General features: G+C 34.6%; 2 protein-coding genes across 5 annotated transcripts; one reads left to right on the top strand and one right to left on the bottom strand.

The window, feature by feature from the left end:
• Positions 1–136: 136 nt before the first annotated feature.
• Positions 137–18,715, bottom strand: LOC106164097 (organic cation transporter protein). 2 transcript variants are annotated; one of them, XM_087000081.1, is made up of 13 exons: positions 18,546–18,715; positions 17,337–17,529; positions 5,532–5,760; positions 5,135–5,238; positions 4,628–4,782; positions 4,271–4,442; positions 3,449–3,575; positions 2,951–3,042; positions 2,497–2,720; positions 1,904–2,085; positions 1,621–1,775; positions 1,322–1,372; positions 137–884 (listed from the first exon to the last, which is right to left on the bottom strand). In XM_087000081.1, exons 2-13 carry the CDS (start codon positions 17,477–17,479, stop codon positions 779–781), a joined length of 1,740 nt encoding a protein of 579 aa, XP_086856207.1. In that variant the 5' UTR covers positions 17,480–17,529; positions 18,546–18,715; the 3' UTR covers positions 137–778. The 2 variants fall into 2 exon arrangements, with proteins under 2 accessions (XP_086856207.1, XP_086856202.1); XM_087000076.1 differs by having other exon boundaries at positions 17,337–17,519; positions 18,546–18,714.
• On the top strand, positions 6,140–14,333 carry LOC147764792 (uncharacterized). Of its 3 annotated transcripts, none has more exons than XM_087000095.1 (9): positions 6,140–6,351; positions 6,719–6,836; positions 7,378–7,468; positions 7,917–7,992; positions 12,324–12,422; positions 12,958–12,985; positions 13,258–13,397; positions 13,595–13,796; positions 14,012–14,333. In XM_087000095.1, the coding sequence occupies exons 1-9, from the start codon at positions 6,244–6,246 to the stop codon at positions 14,248–14,250; spliced, it is 1,101 nt and encodes a 366-aa protein (XP_086856221.1). In that variant the 5' UTR covers positions 6,140–6,243; the 3' UTR covers positions 14,251–14,333. The 3 variants fall into 3 exon arrangements, with proteins under 3 accessions (XP_086856221.1, XP_086856217.1, XP_086856228.1); XM_087000091.1 differs by having other exon boundaries at positions 6,141–6,351; positions 12,958–13,057; XM_087000102.1 differs by lacking the exon at positions 6,140–6,351 and adding an exon at positions 6,399–6,568 and having other exon boundaries at positions 12,958–13,057.
• Positions 18,716–19,961: the final 1,246 nt, after the last annotated feature.

Genomic DNA, 19,961 nt, shown 5'->3' with positions numbered 1-19,961 from the left:
TGACGGCCATTTTGGAATTTTCAGACATGCCCATATATCCAAATTTGCTTAGAATTTTATTGTCCATAAGTGTGCCAAATTTCATGCTTGTAGGTAAAAAATGCACAATTTTTCACCAATTTCCTGGACTAAATCCCCTTAACATCCGATTAACCTGTGCATAAAGACGCATTGGTCAGAATTCTCTTCCCTGACCCTCACGGTCCAGTGCGGACTGCTTGAACACTATCTGCTTAGGCCTACATATGAAACCGCCTTTTGGCAAGATCTTTTGCAAGAGTTTCAAGTTCAGGATACTTTTTGCCAAAAATGGTCCCATCATGAGAGTATGTATATATCATATTACTTATATGGAAAATGTGTAGCTTTTACTGAAAGTTATTCAACTTTCTTCAAAAATGCTCTTCATAAGAAGAATTCAAACTAGAAACATTTATTTTTTAATTTATTGATTTATTGAATGAAAAGATAAAAGATATACTCTGGTCCAATATGAACTAAAAATTAAATAACCGCAGAATGCAACTATTTAGTTTACAACTAGTATGAAACAAATGCAAATACTCTTAGTATACATATAAAAGGCACCATTATGCTTTATGACAAAAATAAATTTTGTTTACTAGTTGAGCTAAAAGTAAATTTGCACACTGGATGTAAAGTGATGTGTTAATATATTTTAAAGATATAACTCTACTGCTTAAAATACAAGTGAAAAGAAATGTTGAAATTAAACCTTAGACTATCCAACAAATGTCGGCCATGTTTCAAAGACCCATCATACGTTGTCGTGCGCTTGATCATCATCAGAGGACGGGGAGTCATGACCTTCGCTTTCCTTCAGCGCTACGCTTTCGTATCCATTGGTCTCCCCCATCTTGTCCCTAGCATAGCAACGTTACAGAGATATTAGACAAGGTGACAGTGCGTGGAGTGCTTGTATTCCCTCCCCCCTAAGGTTATGGCAATCGTAATAGTTATATATCATGCAGTTCGGGAACATGTTTAACCTACATGTAGGACACATCAGATATGGTTTCATGCGTCCTTGATGTAGGTGTGGACGCAATATTGGAAGGAAAATATATTATATTATATTATATTATATTATATTATATTATATTATATTGGAAGGAAAATATAATATAGCTACTGATAACTTAAAGTGAATAATGAATGTTGTTTTTTAATGCATACAGAAAATGAACTCGTCCAAGTAACAGGGACACAGTGTACGTGCATGCGAGCGTGTGTATGTGTGCTTATAGCATTGAGGGGGTTTGTACAAGTTAAATCGTCATAATTGTTAAGAACAACTTACTTGTCATTCTCCAGCTGCTTTGCTGAGCCGTTACCTTTTTCGCCGGAAACGCTTGAAAAAAGTGACAAATGTTTAAAAGAGTTGATCTTCCCTTTCAAATCTGCAACACGAATGTTTTTGACTTGTGACAAATTTGTGTTTATTTATTTGAAGTTTTTAATAGCATCATTTACAATCCAAGCTCAATAAAACTTACTAAAGTATAAGGGTATCGTTGTCTACACCAATTCTAAGAACCATCTTGATAAACAATAATAAACCAAACCAAATATTCTTTTACAGATGTGATGCTATAATACCTGTAATATTCGGGTGTGCCAAAAGCTTCACCTTGTGCTAGGGTTTCCGGCATTGGCACGCCAAGTGTTTCTGGAAGCAACAAGGCCAAAAGGCCGGCAACTAAGGCGCAGACCCCAAAAACGATTGGCGGGACTTGCTTGGAGGTGTACGAACCCTGAATGATACAGAATCATCTTTGTGCCACGGTAGTTATTGAAGTAACACATGTAGTCTAAAGATGATTAAATAATAACTTATAAACGTTTTACTTACATCTATACAAAACTTTTCACACACACATACCAATAAATTAACTAGAGGAGCAAGAATTCCTCCGACACGGGCAAACATGGAACTAACTCCAACCACTCCATTCCTTATCACAGTCGGGAATGCCTCAGCGGAGTAGTTGTACACAAGGACGAAGGATGCGCCAGAGAAGGCTTTGCCAATCATGGACAGCGTAATGACTAACCAATCTAAACCTAGAAATAATAAAAATAAGTCCATCGAGTTTGTGAAAATGCTCATTAGATTTATCAAACAGGCCATATATATATATATATATATATATATATATATATATATATATATATATATATATATATATATATAAGAAGTTATTTAAGATCAGTTTAAATACAGGTAAACAGTGAATTGAATCATGGTAATTGATAGATAGATAGGACGACAGATAGGTGAATGAATAATGTAATGTGGTGATAAACAGACGCCTCGTGTGTGCATGTGTGCAGCTGTAGGTATTTTATATAAAACGCAAACACCACGTCATTTTAAAGTTAAAGATAATGCATATTTTCCATCATTTAAAGGAAAAATTATTTTTATAAAATTCAGTGTAATTCACATATAACGTAATATCTGATGTACTTTACCTGCTTCCTTGGGTATAACGGCAGCCACTATACAAGGCACCCCGCAGAAGATCATGCTCATGCATAGGCAAGCACGCCGTCCTAACCGGTCCATCAACAGAATGCAGAAAAGAAATCCAGGAAATTCTACCAATCCAGACAGAGACAGATTCAAGAAATCGTTGTCTCCTGGAAGTTCTGAAGTGCTTAGGGATAGACCATAGAATACAAGACTCACGGTGAACCTGTAAGATTTACATGTAGAAAAACTAGGCTTTACTCTAGGATTAAATCGGTAACAAATGCACATTTGAACACGTGGCAAACTGATTTTAATACAATTCAACTACTAATAATTTTGAAAGTTCTAATTTTGCAGTCAATGAAATGACATACTATAGTTTAAATAATGTATAAAGACTACCGAATTAACAATATTAAATATCAAAGTGTTACTTTTTATAAGTTTACATACCAATTATAATATATTATGAAACCTCTATTCCTCATCCGTGGATAATTCATCATTTTAAATACGTGTGACTTGTGCTTAACGTCAGGTTTTAGCTGAAAAGATAATACGTAAAACCTTTGCGAAACACTTCTTCGTCGAATTTAACATTAATAACTAAGGCAGCATTCAGAACAGCGGACTAACTAGCCTGCGGGCCAAATATGGCGACCGACTAAAAAGCTTGCCGTCTAATCTGTTAGACACTGAATAGATTTCCCGTGGCGAAGTATTCAAGTGGGTCGGCCATATTTGACCCGTGGGCAAGTTAGTCCGCTGTTCTGAATTTGGCAATGACGTAGAAAGGTCAATGTTTTGGGTAACATGCAGATCTGAAATTTAATAGGTTATTGGCTTAAGCTGACACAAGTATGTATACATGTATAGGCCAATGTGTTATTGCGAGCAATCTGCCTTCAATCTTATCCCTGGCATTTTCAAAAGTGACAATTTAAAGTTTACCTCGTCTATTATTTTCTGTGGGATTGGGTTTCCGTTCATTTTTGCCGCCTTTTTGATGATGCTCTTTGAACGTTCTTCCTTCTTATTTTGCAAAAACCATCTTGCCGAGCCAGGAATGACCTTGTCCCTACAGATATATCAAATTCAAAGAGCAATATTTCTACATTCAAAACGTCAGTCTGAACATGTAATAGATTGAGCATTATAATTTTCACTCCATAAAATCTACGTAAAAAATCGCAGATGTCTATAGATACACATGTTTAATGCCCGATACATAAATTGCAAGATAAGATTGGCGAGAAACACTCAGTAAATTGGAAATAGCTCTGGCATTTTGGCTATTCCCCCCCACTCTCCAAATTACTAATATCAACCTCACAAATCCCACATTCCATTATCAAAGTGATATATCGCCATGTTGAGATTCGTGGACAAATCCAATCACAGTTAAGGGTTTTGTACTGGGCATTATGTCAGTTATTATGGAACAAACTGCCTTTCTTTAAGCTTTCAAACTAAGCTCTGTCATTTTATAGTATTGTAACTTATGACATTTTAATATAATATAACTGTAAAGTGCATTGCAATTTATTATAACGGAATGCACTGTATAAGAAATGAAGATTATTATTATAATATTAGTCTTAAATAAGTCTAATTAATTTGTAGAATACCAAGTTTGTTTTTAACTTGCTTTATCTAAAATTCTCTCTTTACGTTTAAATAATTGTTATCAGGGGAAATATCCTCAAGACGAATGTATGTAAATGCTTTATTAAATATAACCGTTTTTATCTATCATTCCAAGCTTCAACTTACCAAAAATAAATCAGGAAGAAAATGCTTGGCAACGAAATTGCAAGTTGTAACCAAGTCCAATAGCGAATGAAATATGCTGCAAAGGAAAGAGTGCAAAAACCCACGGCAAAGAAGGCATTGAAGGATATTCCAGTGATTGTCCGACCGCTTTTTGCTCCAATGAACTCCATAACTGAATAATATACAAAAACCCATAACTGGTTAGGTAGTTATAGAAAATGAAAGTGGGTATACATATAACTAAATGTTAAATACTACTTTTTTTACTACTGTATATCGATTCTTTCACTTTTTCTTACTACCTATAAAGTCACGAACATAAGCTGTAACAAAACTTGAAAACCGACAAATGCTCACCGATAACAAAAGCAGGCAAGAAGACCCCCGAGTGTGCGGCACCAAGTATGAAGCGCAGGATGGTGAAAGTAACGTACTCTGGTGCAGCTGCCAGTAGACATCCGCTCACTACTTGAATAATCTGACTTATGAACATTAAACGTTTTCTGCCAAATCTGAAAATTGATTGATTGATAAGTTTTTAAAAAAGGTAAAGCTATTCACACAACTCTTGGGTTACATCATTTGAAAACAAATTTGAAGTATATTTGTAATTTGGAAAATACAACGATGAAGAGTATATATAAATCCCTGCTGGAAGGCAACAAACAACAACAACAAGAATTAGAAACATATGTGAACTCAAACTCAAGAGAACATAAGTTTTATCTCGATAGGCCTACTGTGCTTAAGGTTGTATAAATAACCAGAAACCAGATTTGATTTCTCTTACTATGCATGTTTAGCACAAAAATATGGAATTGATTCTTTGTACGTTAACGATTAGTTGAAGTGAACTCTCCTTACTTGTCTGACAAATTACCGAACACTATAGCACCCACAAGCATACCCGCCATATACAGAGACTGGGCCACGTTACTCATGTACTTGCGGTTGCACACCAGGTTAAACTGAAAATAAGTGCATTAACCGTAGCGAGGATGCGAAGATTTGTCATTTTGCGTCTTTGGTTTTAACAATTTTCAAATCATTCATAAGAGAGCTGTTTAAATTGTTCGAAATGTAAAATCGACCTTCCGATGGTGATATACGAAAAAGCAAATGAGACCTGCCGAAAGCAATGTCTCAACCGGATGATATTCAGATTCAGATTTTGGAAGAGTCGGTTTATTTCGATTTTCACGTTGCAATAAATGCTGATTTTCAAAAGAAGTAGAATTTTGATAATTAGCGAAAGACTCACCTGTGAAACGACGGATGTCTTGTACCGTGACGTGTCATAGACCCATTGGTTACACTGCACTGTGGCAGTGGTATTGTCTGGTATTGTATACCACACCCCTCTGGTCACGTTGACAGCATACATATTACAGCGGTCATACTGCCCATCTTCACCAGTAGGAAATATCAAGGAGTAGTTTAAAGTTTCATTTCCCCTTAATGGGTTGTCATCCCAACCAGGCACAAAACACCTAAATATCAACAATACTGATGTATATCATTATCAGCAGGGGCCTTTATTTTATCATAAAAGAGCTTAAGCCGAAAATGGGTCTAAACTTTAAAAGGGCCAAAAATAAGATCCACTTCAGTTCAAGATAAATATCCTAGTTGTTTATTGAAATAAACTGTTGGCCTAAAACAAAAGGCCAAAGCTGGATGCTATGGAATCCCAGGAGGGCCAAGCGAAAAAAAATTGAAAAAAAAATTTTTTTTGAAAAAAAAAAAAAAATTGAAAAAAAAAAATTTGAAAAATAAAAAATTAAAAAAAAAAATTTTTATGAAAAAAAAAATTGCGAAATTTGCGAGATCGCGTGTAATCCCGCGAGATCGCGCGTAATCCTGCGTGGCCACGTGAAATCCCGCGATACCGAGCAAATTTTATTTCAAAAGGAAATCAAGAAAAAGAGAAAAAAAAAACACGATATCTCACGAGAAATTGCGAGAATAGAAACATGACGGAAGAAGCCACGATGTGTTTAAAATGCCAACATAGCACGGACTATGAACAACAGGCTCACATTCCCATTTGTAAATCATGCGGATGTGAAAATATATTGCACGTAAGTTGTTTTCTCTTTATTCTTTATGCAGATGATAGTGTGACGTATAGTATTATTAGTGAATCAAGGACGAGTGTCCTCTTAGTCTTATTTCTTTACTATTACTAGTATTGGAACGTACTAGGGGCAATAAAAGAAGATAGCAACACCGGTTAAATAAATATGTCGCCTTTCCTGACACAGTGACACTGACTGGTTATGCAAACGTCTTCATTGGGTATTTAACTTATTTTACATACATGTACATAAATTTACAGTATTTTTCATTAGACTTCCTCGAAACAATTATTAAACCTCACGGGTACAGTTCCCGTTAAGGATAGGAATGTTGAAAGTATTGCTTTTCATTTGTAATTTACGTTTGTAGAGTGTCGTCGGTGCTTGTAACAAAAGGCAATGTCGATGTCCAGGATACCGAAAAATTAGAACCATCAGACATTGTGTCAACTGTGGGCACTTGCCCATGGATCAGGACTTCAAATTTGGTGAGCAAATTCAGTGTTTGTCTTTTTTCAACATGGATCTACCAAGTTATTTGTGTTAAAATACAATAAGAATTGAAATAGTTTCATATATGATATTAATTGAAATATTTTTAATTCTTGGGCTTCAGTTTGTCAATTCAAATAATAGTTATTTTATGAGAGCATGAAACAGAAGTTGATTTAAGAAAATATAAAATATAAATCATAAAATTGAATTAGGTGGATTTAGCCTGTATAATTCACCTTTTATGTTGAGGCACACATCTCCAGTGATATTATCAAAGCTTTTCTTTGGGCTGCAAGTATGATATATATATATATATATATATATATATATATCACTGTAAAAGACTGTTATTCATATGTGATTGGCTCTCGAGGAGAAATCTCAGAAAAAATTCACATCCATTTTGTAATAAACAAAAGAGCATACTAAATGAAATTGCCTTATAATGTGTGTATGTTTAATTGTATCTCTTATAAGTCATCTATAGTCTGTCATTGCTTCATGTAAAAAATTCATTTTATTTTTGAATTTCAGATTTAAAGGTTTTCCTCAACAATCTAGTGGAACATTATAAAAGCAAAGCTTTGATATTAGAATATTTAAAGGACATTGGTATTACCTGGAGGTAAATATTTTTGTGTAGAATTCTTTGTGGCAACAAATGCTTATTTATATTTGCTTTTTTGTAGAGAAATCTTTGTGTCAATCAATGTCATGTTTAATTCTTATTGTTAGTGAAGCTCATTGCTTATCGCCCACGTCAAGTCTTTTCTTGGTGACAAACTTAACTATTAATTGGACAGCTGCTAACATCACTGGGTAGTTTTTTTTAATGATGGCTTGGACTCCTGGAATTTTTGTTGAAAATTACAAGTGGTGATTTTAAATGGCATGAATCCCCAGAAAAGTCTTGGTCCGTGTTATCATTTTCATATAGATTCCCATAAAAATCTGCAAAATCCTATTGCATGAAGGAAAAACTTTAAAGTTGTCAGCTCACTGAATATCTTAAAGCAGGTAATAAGTTCAGAAAGGATCTAATTATTTTTAATTATTTTGTTTTTCACTGTCAGTGAAAGAACCCTCAAGAGAAGGTTAAATGTTCTTGAAATCAAGCAACATGAACATGTCCCTGTCCAAGAATTAAGGGTAAGCGATAATTTTGATGCTGCCTACTTTGAATCAATCTGTATGTTGAAATAATATCTGTAGTATTTTGATCACTCAAGTCTTAGAATAGAGGAGATGGCATAAATACACCAACCAACCAGTACAGTACTAGTATATAGATATGTCTGATAGAAAGTCTGTTACAATCCAAAACTTAATTATCCCCCTTGTACAAATAAAATAAAAATATTGACATCTTACAGTGATTTATATTTCCAATTATAATTTAATAAGGTTATATACATAACAAGGCAGCAAAGCTGTCAAATGTACAGACAAAAACCAGAAAATAAAAACGCAGGAAATAGGATACTGTCAATTCTGATGAACTAATGTATTATGCTTACTGTAACTGCATAGCCAACATCAAATTCTTATTCTGCATAACATTGGATTAGGATGAAAGTAAAATGTGTATCAAGCATTGGACTAAGTTCCCATACCTAGATCAATCTAACAGGATCAATCCAACTCCAAGGGGTTTCTCACTAAATTGCTTTCAGTTTGAGAGTCTTAGGATTCTGGCATGCCAGTTTCAGTAGGCATGACAGACAACTAAGCCACTTACATTGATTGCAATTTAGCGAGAATTCCCATGGAGATAGATCGATCCACAGTTAGCGTGATAGGGTCTGGAAATAGTCCCTAAGGTGTCAGGCTGATAAGAGTTAAACTTTGGAAATGCCAGAATGAGGTACAGTGAAAATTACACACACACAAAAAAATTGCTTAAACTCATAATATATATATATATATATATATATATATATATATATATATATATATATATAATTAATTTTTTTTTTTTTTTGGCTGTATGTCAATCCTAAGAATCATTCTTGTAACTTAACAAAATACATAAAATGTTACAAAGTAAGAGTACAGGGCTCCTGGCAGATGGGAGTGATAAGTCACAACTTGAAAATGCCAGTATAGCACACTATAAACCTGCATTGCCTCCAAAACAGAAAACAATCACACTGGTTTTCAAACACAAGCTGCGCACTTCTGTCTTATGAAACTTTTCACTAAGTTTCAGTATCACAAGTAACATGGTTTTCCCTTAATCGCTATCCTGGCAGCAGTGTCCAAAATAGGGTTTTCTTCAACTTTCATGCAATAAAACATAATACTTAACAGCATAATGACCATCAAATTTTTATAAAAAAAAAATAAATAAAAGTATCATGAATATTCAGAAAATGTGATTTGGGAAGGTCTTCAAGGCCATGGAAATTCAGAGTCACACTTTCAAAATGCCAAAATGTAAACAAGAGATAACTGTACTGAAATGATTTTCTTTCCATTTTCAACACCTTTTTTAAAACAAAATGATCAATAAACTGTCATTTTTAAATGTTCAACTAGGAAAATTGTTGACATAGGAAAAATATCAATAGAACAATTTTCAACGTCCAATTTGCTCCATTTGCAGATGCTGAACATAGTGAATGATTAAATCTGACAAACTGCAATGATGAGTTCCTTTCCATTTATGATACTTTATTACACAATGCACAATATTATAACAGGTTTACCGTCATTTTTATATAATCAACAAACAATATTGTTAAGAAGCAGAAAATGTCAAAACAACACTTTTACATATCTTATTAGTTCCATAATGAGACTGTTAACATGCCTAAGAATTAAATCTGAAGAAATAACAATTATATACAAAAATACAGAAAATGCACAGCACTTCTGGTGGATGGGAGTATAAAATCACATCTTGAAGATGCTAGTGTTTGAAAAATAATTTTAAAAAAATTTTAAATAAAACGTAAAAAATTCCAATAAAGCTGCTATTCAAACTTTTAATCTAGCTGTATTAACTTGATATTAATAACCCCACCAAGTTTGAGAAAAATAAAGCACTGTTATTCATCTATAGCATGTTGGCATAACACATTCTTTTTGTTGTAAATTATTTGCAATGTTAAACACCATTTATCTGCACAATTATCACCAAATCCTAATTTTGTGACACAGTTAAGAGAGCTAAACCTATGGGACTTTACAGGGAAATCTCAAGGAGTGTTTTATGTAATCTCATTTAATGGCCAATTGAAAATTAATGAGTAGGCAAGTGACTTTATAGACCTTAATTTAATTAGTGATCACCCAAGGGACAATTTTAAAGACTGCTACCCATACAGTACCGTCATATAGCACAAAGGTCGCATACATGCTGAAAAAAGTGAAAAAACAGCATTACTTCCCTAAAAATGACCCGATCATACTGATTTTCAAACTTGACCTGCGTATTATGAATATTCATTAGTTCTGCAAGTTTCAAACCAAAAGGTTTTAAAATGGTTTTCCACTTATCATGTTATCAGTGTTGCATATATGCTGAAAAAAGTGAAAAACAGCATAACTTCCCTAAAAATGACCCAATCATACTGATTTTCAAACTTGACCTGCGTATTATGAATATTCATCAGTTCTGTAAGTTTGAAACCAAAAGGTAAAATGGTTTTCCACTTATCGTGTTATCGGTGCTGCATATATGCTGAAAAAAGTGAAAAAACAGCATAACTACCCTAAAAATGACCCGATCATGCTGATTTTCGAACTTGACCTGCGTAATATAAATATTCATTAGTTCTGCAAGTTTCAAGCCAAAAGGTTAAATGATTTTTCACTTATCATGTTATCAGTGTTGCATATATGGTGAAAAAAGTGAAAAACAGCATAACTTCCCTAAAAATGACCCGATCATGCTGATTTTCGAACTTGACCTGCGTATTATGAATATTAATCAGTTTTGTAAGTTTCAAGGGAAAAAGTAAAATGGTTTTCCACTTATCGTGTTATCGGTGCTGCATATATGCTGAAACAAGACAGCACTGTTCTGCAATGGGTTTACTTCCATTTTTAAAATACTTTTTTTAACATAAAACAAAATAAACAGTTTTCTACCATTTGTATATGATCAACTAAGAAAATTGATGAGATGGGAAAAATATCAATAGAACAGTGTTAAATGTCTAATTTCCTCCATTCTGAGATAATGAATATAGTAGATGATTGAATCTGACAAACTGCAATGATATTTGTTTATTTCCATTTTTGACACTTTATAACATAATACACAATAACAAGTTTACCATCATTTTTACATAATCAACTAACAATGTTATTAAGATGCAGGAAATGTCAAACAAACACTTTTACGTATCTTATTAGTTCAATAATGAGACTGTTAACATGCCTAACAATTGAATCAGAGGAAATAAGAAAAAACAGCATAACTTCTAAAAGAATGGCCCGATTATGCTGATTTTGGAACTCAACCTGCGTTTTAGTTAGTTTGACTACTCCTGTGAGTATAATGACAATTGGCTTATCTGTTTTTCTTATATTGTGTTATTAGCGTTGCATATATGTTGAAAGAAGTGAAAAAACAGCATAACTTCCCTAAAAATGGCCCGATCATGCTGATTTTCGAACTTTACCTGCGTATTATAAATATTCATCAGTTCTGTAAGTTTCAAGCCAAAAGGTAAAATGGTTTTCCATTTATGGTGTTATCGGTGCTGCATATATGCTGAAAAAAGAGAAAAAATAGCCTAAATTCACTAAAAATGACCCAATCACGCTGATTTTTGAACTTGACCTGCGTATTATAAATATTCATCAGATCTGTAAGTTTCAAGCCAAAAAGTAAAATGGTTTTCCACTTATCGTGTTATCGGTGCTGTATATATGCTGAAAAAAGTGAAAAAACAGCATAAATTCCCTATAAGTGACCCGATCATGCTGATTTTCGAACTTGACCTGCGTATTATAAATATTCATCAGATCTGTAAGTTTCAAGCCAAAAAGTAAAATGGTTTTCCACTTATCGTGTTATCGGTGCTGTATATATGGTGAAAAAAGTGAAAAAACAGCATAAATTCCCTATAAGTGACCCGATCATGCTGATTTTCGAACTTGACCTGCGTATTATGAATATTCATCAGTTCTGTAAATTTCAAGCCAAAAGGTAAAATGGTTTTCCACTTATCGTGTTATCGGTGCTGCATATATGCTGAAAAAAGTGAAAAAACAGCATAAATTCCCTATAAGTGACCCGATCATGCTGATTTTCGAACTTGACCTGCGTATTATGAATATTCATCAGTTCTGTAAGTTTCAAGCCAAAAGAAAAAACACTTTTCCACTTATCGTGTTATCGGTAAAAGTGCACGGCGACGACGGCGACGGCGACGACAGACGCAGATGATGGCTATATGTACAGACACATCTGTGTCTGTACATAATAAATGGTCATTTTAATGTATGAGTCATATCTTTTTATGTAGGATATTATTCAACAAGAAGTCGTTGTTTGTGGGGGACTGGCAGGTGTAAGGCGAATATATGATCAGTGTCGCCAGAAATATCACAAGAAAGAAAAAAAGGTTAGTTAAGCAAAGGATTAATTTTTTCAATTAAGCAGTTAATTAAAAAATGAAAGTAAAAATCTATATTTGTTTCACTTCTATTAAATTATATTATTCTGTTACTCTATCCTAAGAATTGATGTGCAAGAGATATTGCATGAAGTTGATCATGAAGGTCGGAAACTAAGATTACGAAGGGCTTTAAATCGACGAGTTTTTAAATCACAGATAAATATTATTTTTATGTATAGACACAGAGACCTATCTGTCTTGATCATTTAAGCCATGCACTTTCAGCGATAACACAATATGTTGAAAACTATTTAGTCTTAAACCCTTTTCTGGTCACAAAAATTGCCAAGTCATCATACTGTCAGTTTCAACTAACTTAAGATTATAGAAAGATAATTGTATGATGGAGCCACTTATCAGTAAAAGTTGTTTGATTCGTTCATTTGAGGAATGTATCAGTCAGATTATTCACATGTATATACTTTCAAAATGACATTTAATTTTAGGTTTTCATGTGATAATATCAACTATTTCTTTTCAGGGACCAAATTGGATTTGGTCTGTGGATGGTAATGACAAGTTTCAGTCCTGCCATATTTACATACATGGATGCATTGATACATTTTCACGCAAGATTTTGTGTATGTATATAATGTACTGTTTTAAGTAAAAAACCAATTTGAAATACTCTATCCCTTATCTAACCACACACTCTGGGTTTAAAAGAGTTTACTAGTATTTTCCATTTCTGATTTTGCCATTGTAACATACTAGTTTGGGGTATATTTCAACACTGTGGTCTTCTTAAACATCTGTGCTAATAGTTACCGTTTTTTAATAGTCTGCCCTAATAGAACTAAAAGTGACCCAGGGACAGAGAATGTAGACTTAATTGAATGCCAAATGTTCCTAAGAAGAAATAGCAGTGATCAGCGTGCTTTCTCTGATAGTCACATCATGGGGCCTTCACCACTAAACCAGGTATGTAATTTATTATTATATTTACCCATTTGTCACAAGGATGTCTATTAAAGCCTGTAGTTGGATCACGCACTATTCTGATGTCATGCATTTATTTCAGAAAATAGAGTGTTTCTGGTCAACTTTCCTAAAGAGAGTTTTAATCCATTGGCATATCATAGAATGACTGATAAATTCACAAGTATTATACTTTTCAGGGTTTGCACAGAGATGGTTGGTATGACAGACACAGTTGCATTGACAAGTGGTGCATGGTATTTGTTTACTTGCCTCTGATACAACATGATATAGATGCATTTCAACTGTGGTGGAACAACCACAAAATAAGACACCAAAGGCAGGTGTGGTTACCCACTGGTGCTGCTCCAAATGACATTTATGCATTTCCACATTTATATGGTAAATTTGGCAATTTCAGTTACATGTTTAGCATATAAAAGATTGAAATATTTAAAACTTAAGACATTTTTGTATTAAAAATCTTTTACTTTAAATATGAACACGTAGTCAATCTTACACATCACCATGTTCTTGTGGCATTGGCTATGTGACTAAATGGAACAACTGGCTTAAGGTATATCAACCTACATATTTTATGCAATATATATTTGCAGGCGGTCACCAGTGTGGATTCACTGTCAGTGATAGAGATTTGGCAGAAGTTGCACGAGAAAAAACACTGAACTATGAACAATCTGCTCGTGTGCCACAGGACTTCTATAATGAAGCAACTAACTTCACTGCCACTAACCACTTGACAATAGAAATATCCACTGAAGAGGAGAGTTATATTCAACTAAGGAGACACTTCATCCTAGAAAGATCTGCATTACAGTCATCTACATATGTGTAAAATGTAATATTAATGTTTCTGCACCAACCTGCAAATTCCAAATTGCTGTACAGGAAAAAAGAGAATAAAGAATCACAAAAGAGGTTATTTTCCTTTTTTTGATACATTTTAATGTAAAATACAATGCGCAACAGGCTACACAACCCATTTTTATGAAACCACAAGTTCTGTAAGACAAAAAGGTAAATTGGTTTTCCCTTGATGGTGTTATCTCTTTATGTGCATGGAGATGCTGGTGTCACACCTGTCAGTACATAAAAATTCAACCACTTTTCAATAAACTTGACAATACCTATAATTCAAAGTCTCTATCCCAGCATAGCTGTCAAAACTACAAAAAAAGAATTAAAAAAATGCACAAAGTAGGTAACTGTCAATACTGATGCAAAATACAGTATGCTTAACAGGAAGTCGAACAGCATTGCAGGTATATGTCTGTTAGGAATATGTTACTAGCAGACCCATGTCAGTTCAAATTCACAGTTAAAATATGCAAGCAAGAGAAATATGAACATTCAAATAAAAATGCATAAATTTCAGAAAAAAAAACAATCAAGCTGGGTTCCCAATTTGATCTGTGCTTAAGAATTATTATTGGATTTTCAAACTAATATGTCACTGTTTTTTCTTTATAATGTTACTATTGGCAGTACACAATTTGTTTTGCCAAATCTGATACAATTTTACGTAATGATACAACCTTGAACTGTCTATCATAATAGTATAATGTATAAAAGGTCACTGCCATTTGACTTCATGCCTTTGGGGGTTAAATCCCTCAATTAAAATGCTAATATTAAAAAAATATTGAACGCACATAAAAGGCAGTCAAACTGGTGCAAGTCTAGGTACAATTCAGACCAAGAACCCTTTCAGTAGGTTTGAGAGCCACGAGTAGCATGACGTTAATGGCCATTAAGGTGAGAGTGACCAAAATTTATTTTCCCTCACCTTTGATGCTATATTACATAATGCTTAAGAGCATAATCACCACCAATTCTTAATTATGCAATGCAGTTAAAATGGTATTTATAAAAAAATTAATTAGCAAAGGTATTCAGGCCCATGATATTTGAAAATTCCACTATGTACACAAGTGAGAACTATAACTAATGAGTTTACTTCCATTTTCAACAATTAAGTCAATGATAAAAACAGCACAACTTTAATAAAATTGTCCTATCATTTTTGATTACCAGTTTGCTCCTTCCTATTCAAGTTCAGTAGTAACAATGGGTGCATCTCTGCTAATTTTGGTGTATTTTACATTTTATTTTCACATCTGAATATTGGATGTTGAACTATTTGATACAGAACAATGCCCGAGCCCTAACGAAAAAAATAAAAAATACAAAAAAAACCCTGCAGTGTTGCGCATACAAAGCTCTACAAAATGAAAAAAACAAGGTCTCTAGCAATGATGGTTCCAGAATTAGAGAGTTTTTAGTTTGGCATCTAATAGCCACTACTCGTCTGAAAATGCCCCAAATGACCCCAAACTCACGAAGATCAAAGATTACCCTAAGGGTAACACCTGCCCATTGTATTATAGATTAGATCTGTTTAGTTTCTGAAAATAGACAATAATAACTGTTTTTCACAAGAAAGTTAGCAATTTTAGAAAAATGTGACCTGTTTGACCTTGAAATAATGCGCTCTAGGAGGAGAAGCGGTAACGGTGACTTGTAGTTCACGATACCTGCAGAGCCATATGAGATAGGTCGGGACTAAAGCCATGAATACTGCCAGCGTACATGCTGGTGGTACTAAAGAGTGTTTTTTTAAATATTCTAGCTCCATAAAATCCCTTCTCATCGTGGCATTGGCCTAGCATGGAGCCAATATCCCAGGCTGTTGGGCGGTTTTCCCTTTACAAATGACATCCTCCTCTTCATGTTCGGTGCAATGTCGGCATTTTGAACAGCCCCTCCCTGCCTCATTCGCCAATGCTTTTTTCTTTCTCGCACTTTCTCGCGAGATTTTGTGTTTTTTTTTTAAATTTCATCTTGAAAATGAAACACGATTGATCTCTCGGGATTTCGCGTGACCACGCGGGATTACGCGCGATCTCGCGGGATTACACGCGATCTCGCAAATTTCGCAATTTTTTTTCAAAAAAAAATTTTTTTTCAATTTTTTTTTAATTTTTTTTTTTTCAAATTTTTTTTTTCTTCAAATTTTTTTTTTTTTAATTTTTTTTCCGCTTGGCCCTCCTGGGATTCCATAGGATGCACTTTCCGTTATACAAAAACCACAATATTCAATTTAATGTTCATCATCCGAGATAGACCAGAGTCTCGCGAATTGGCTTTACAAGAAGAGAAATTTTGCGGGAGTAGAAAGCAGGGTCAGAAATAATAATTTACTATCAAATGCGGTGCGATTAAAAGCCAGGAGAATACCTCAGCGGATATTGTTCTGGTTATTGCAGTCTATAGCACAACAATAAAAATTTACCATGTTTTGTACAACACTTTTGTGTTATTTTCTAAAACGACTTTCCTGGCGCATAGTTTTATCTTTACCGCTTCGAAGTTTACACCACTTCACCCGGATACAAGCACGTTTTGTAGTCTTGTCTAACGTCATGCACTGCAGTCAGCCTCTTCTAAGCTATCTCAGATGATGACCTTTGGAATACTAACGACGTATTTTTAAAAGGTTAAGCTATTCACGCAACTCTTGGGTTGCAGAACAAAAGCCAAGGCTAATAATAGATTATCCAACAGTGTCACAGTACCACTATATAAAACAGAGAGTAATAAATCTAACATTGATAAAGACATATTACTGGTATAATCAGCAAAGTTGAAGTGAGATTTGGATAAAATCAACCGTATGCATAACCCACAAGTAACGTTACTACCAGCGTGAGTTGTGACAAAATGAACCTAATATCGCCGTCAACACTGGTCTGCAATGCACTTATGGACACTGCTAGGATACACGCCCTTATCGCACTTCATCAAGTAGGCCTACTTGACTCAGTTTTGACAACCGATTCCATTAGTTTATAAATGTGCAAGTATTACACGTTTATCAAATTAACGTTGAATCTTATTTCCTCGAAAAATGTTTTAGGTTACCTGAACTCTTGATTAGCAGCTATGAAGGTCATTGCCAGCGCATGCATTCCCGTCACCCAAACGGGCAACGAGAGCAGGACAAGTTGTAATTTTTGAAATTTCCCAAACTCCCCGAGATGGGGAATGATGTCTTCGAATCGCATTATACCTCAAGAACCAAGGCCAGAATTCTGGCAGTTCAACCTGAAAGAAACTGTACATAAAATAAAGATTTATAGAACGTGCCTCAGAAAAAGAAAATGGATCAGAAATTCTTCACCCGCGCCGGAGACTAATTGGGCTTTTGATTCAGCATACCAGCTCTTTTTTAAGTTCCATTTTTGAAACAAAATCCATGACTTTTGACCCACAATAAAGCTCCTCAGGTGTATGTTGGATGTTTCATAAGGTACCTTTTTGGCTTATGAGTTAAGTTCCGTCTATTGTCTCTGTCTGTATAAATTGACCGTACATAACACTTATGAGTGATATCAGTAGTTTCAGACATCATCTATAGCACTAAAAGGCTGGAGTCGCTTTTGATTAATACTATTTTTTCCACTGCAGCCTTTTCATAATTGGCGCATAGGGTTATTTCGAAAAAGGCTCAGTAATCTCCAAATACTTTCAACAGTTGTCATGCCTTGACAACTGATGTATGTTCTATCGATATGATTGACATAACCAGAGACAAGGTCGCCGAGTACCGGTCGGCCTGACAGGTACAGAGGTCTGGATATAATTATCTATCTAACATGTGCTTCGGAACGCGTGCAAAAGGGGCAGAATGCCAACATCAATGTGCATTGCAATATATGAAGATTCAGAATTATTTTGCCACTATGCAAATATAAGTAGATAACCAATAGTATTTAATTTTTTTGTTCATACTATTTATTCATTCTTATTTTTTTCTTTTTTGAAATCAGACAATTTACCAATACCGGACCGTTTTTGTTAAAAAAAAAAAAAAAACACCAATCTTTGGCACGCTTTTCTCAAGTAGGTACATGTTGATGTTCCTACTGGTACCTACGAGCACACCTGAATATTCCGAAGGGTGGCATAGCTTTAAATGCTGCGCTCCTCTGCAAAGCTACATATATCCATTACAGAAAAGTAAAAAACAACGATTCTATCAAGCCTTGCAATTATTCTTTTTTGTAACTTTTCGTAAGGCTTTTTATAGTATTTGCTTATGAAATTTAAACATATGCATGCATACTTTACCCTCAAAATAGCTCAGAATGGTGGAGCCCACTACTCTCGCAAGAAACCTGTAATGGTCTATCCTACCAGTCGGTTAACATTTTGACATGAATGAGATAGCAGTATTGACATGGCCAGATAGGCTTGGGACTAATACCCTATCATGATGACAGGTGGCGTGGATAACCCCTACAAAAACCTATAAGACGTTGACCCCAAAACACAAATAGAAAACCGGGCCAACTCTTTGATAGATTTTAATGCACATTTAAATCTATTAAAAATACTATATATAATATATATTTCCCAAATACAGCCAGTACCCCGTATTACGTAACTGACCTTTTAATAGAAAATACATTTTGATGTTGTTTTGGGTTGTGCGCACCAGCCTATCTATCCGAAAGGATGAAACGTGAGGTACCCTTACTGCTGGTAAGACCTCATGACGCTGTGCATTTCAACCTTGCTGCGCATAAATACCTCTGAATATCCTTGTCCTGACAATCTCTGTGGCACACCTTGGACTATGTAAATCCAATGCAAAGTGCTTTCGTGTCCGTTCAGGCACTAGGACGATAAAGGCTTGGGTCTCTTTATGGGTACCGTGAGCATGTAAGGCCGAAAACTGAGGCAACCTCACCCCCCCCCCCCCCCTTGAGCATGGGAGAGGGAACCTTTAGAGTGTCATAGCAGGAATTGTGTCTAGCTGAAGTCAATTTTAAATATCTGGGCAAGAGATAGCAACTGATTACTGTTTACTTTAACGATAATCTGAAAAATACAGATGGAACGATAACATGGGGATAGGATGGGGTTCGGGTGCAACAGAACTCCGCTGACATATTCAATGACTTTTTTTTTTGGCATGTTCCTTCGCATTTTATTGAAAATATCGTGCAATTTGGCACATAATATACATAATATATTTTTTATTCGGCTAGTGTGTAATATTTTTTGATCGGCTATATTGTATATCAAACTCCGCCAAATATCAATGCCATGCAGAATTTCAAAACAAGGATATTTCTAAAATACCATCAGTATTCTTTGAATTTGTAAACTGGTCTTAAATTAGGCCACTTACACGCTCGGTATATAAGAATTCCAAGGGTCAAATAGATAAAATATAATCGCATGGGGTTCCTTGGTTTTTGATGTCTTGTTTGCACGTTATATTTAACAAGACATGAAGTACATCAAGAGGTAACTAGGGGATCAAACAGGCGTAACCGACTCCTCGGTACATGTACCATCAGCTGGGTTAGGCACATCAAAGAAATAATACACAGGAAGAGTTAAAACGTTTAATGTCAGACACACTTGTGAAAATGCATCTTTTGACCACAAACAAATGCAGCATGTGGACACGCCTCTGATCTTTCTGTTTATGAAATAAAGTATCTGACCTCTAAAACATCAATTAAAAAAGACGAA

Source organism: Lingula anatina, chromosome 1 (genome assembly GCF_051362555.1).
Source record: "Lingula anatina isolate TDL-2025a chromosome 1, LinAna3.0, whole genome shotgun sequence".
NCBI classification, from domain to species: domain Eukaryota; kingdom Metazoa; phylum Brachiopoda; class Lingulata; order Lingulida; family Lingulidae; genus Lingula; species Lingula anatina.
This window is presented reverse-complemented; position numbering and strand designations above follow the sequence as displayed.

What these genes read in the sequence shown, in the direction of transcription:
- LOC106164097 (XM_087000081.1), bottom strand. Translation starts at nt 17,479, where the DNA reads ATGCGATTCGAAGACATCATTCCCCATCTCGGGGAGTTTGGGAAATTT. An exon ending in AGACATCCGTCGTTTCACAG is followed by an intron (nt 5,239 to 5,531) that starts GTGAGTCTTTCG and finishes ACTTATTTTCAG; the next exon opens with TTTAACCTGGTGTGCAACCG. An exon ending in CTTGCCTGCTTTTGTTATCG is followed by an intron (nt 4,443 to 4,627) that starts GTGAGCATTTGT and finishes TATATTATTCAG; the next exon opens with TTATGGAGTTCATTGGAGCA.
- LOC147764792 (XM_087000091.1), top strand. Translation starts at nt 6,244, where the DNA reads ATGACGGAAGAAGCCACGATGTGTTTAAAATGCCAACATAGCACGGAC. An exon ending in TCCCTGTCCAAGAATTAAGG is followed by an intron (nt 7,993 to 12,323) that starts GTAAGCGATAAT and finishes CTTTTTATGTAG; the next exon opens with GATATTATTCAACAAGAAGT. An exon ending in ATCACAAGAAAGAAAAAAAG is followed by an intron (nt 12,423 to 12,957) that starts GTTAGTTAAGCA and finishes ATTTCTTTTCAG; the next exon opens with GGACCAAATTGGATTTGGTC.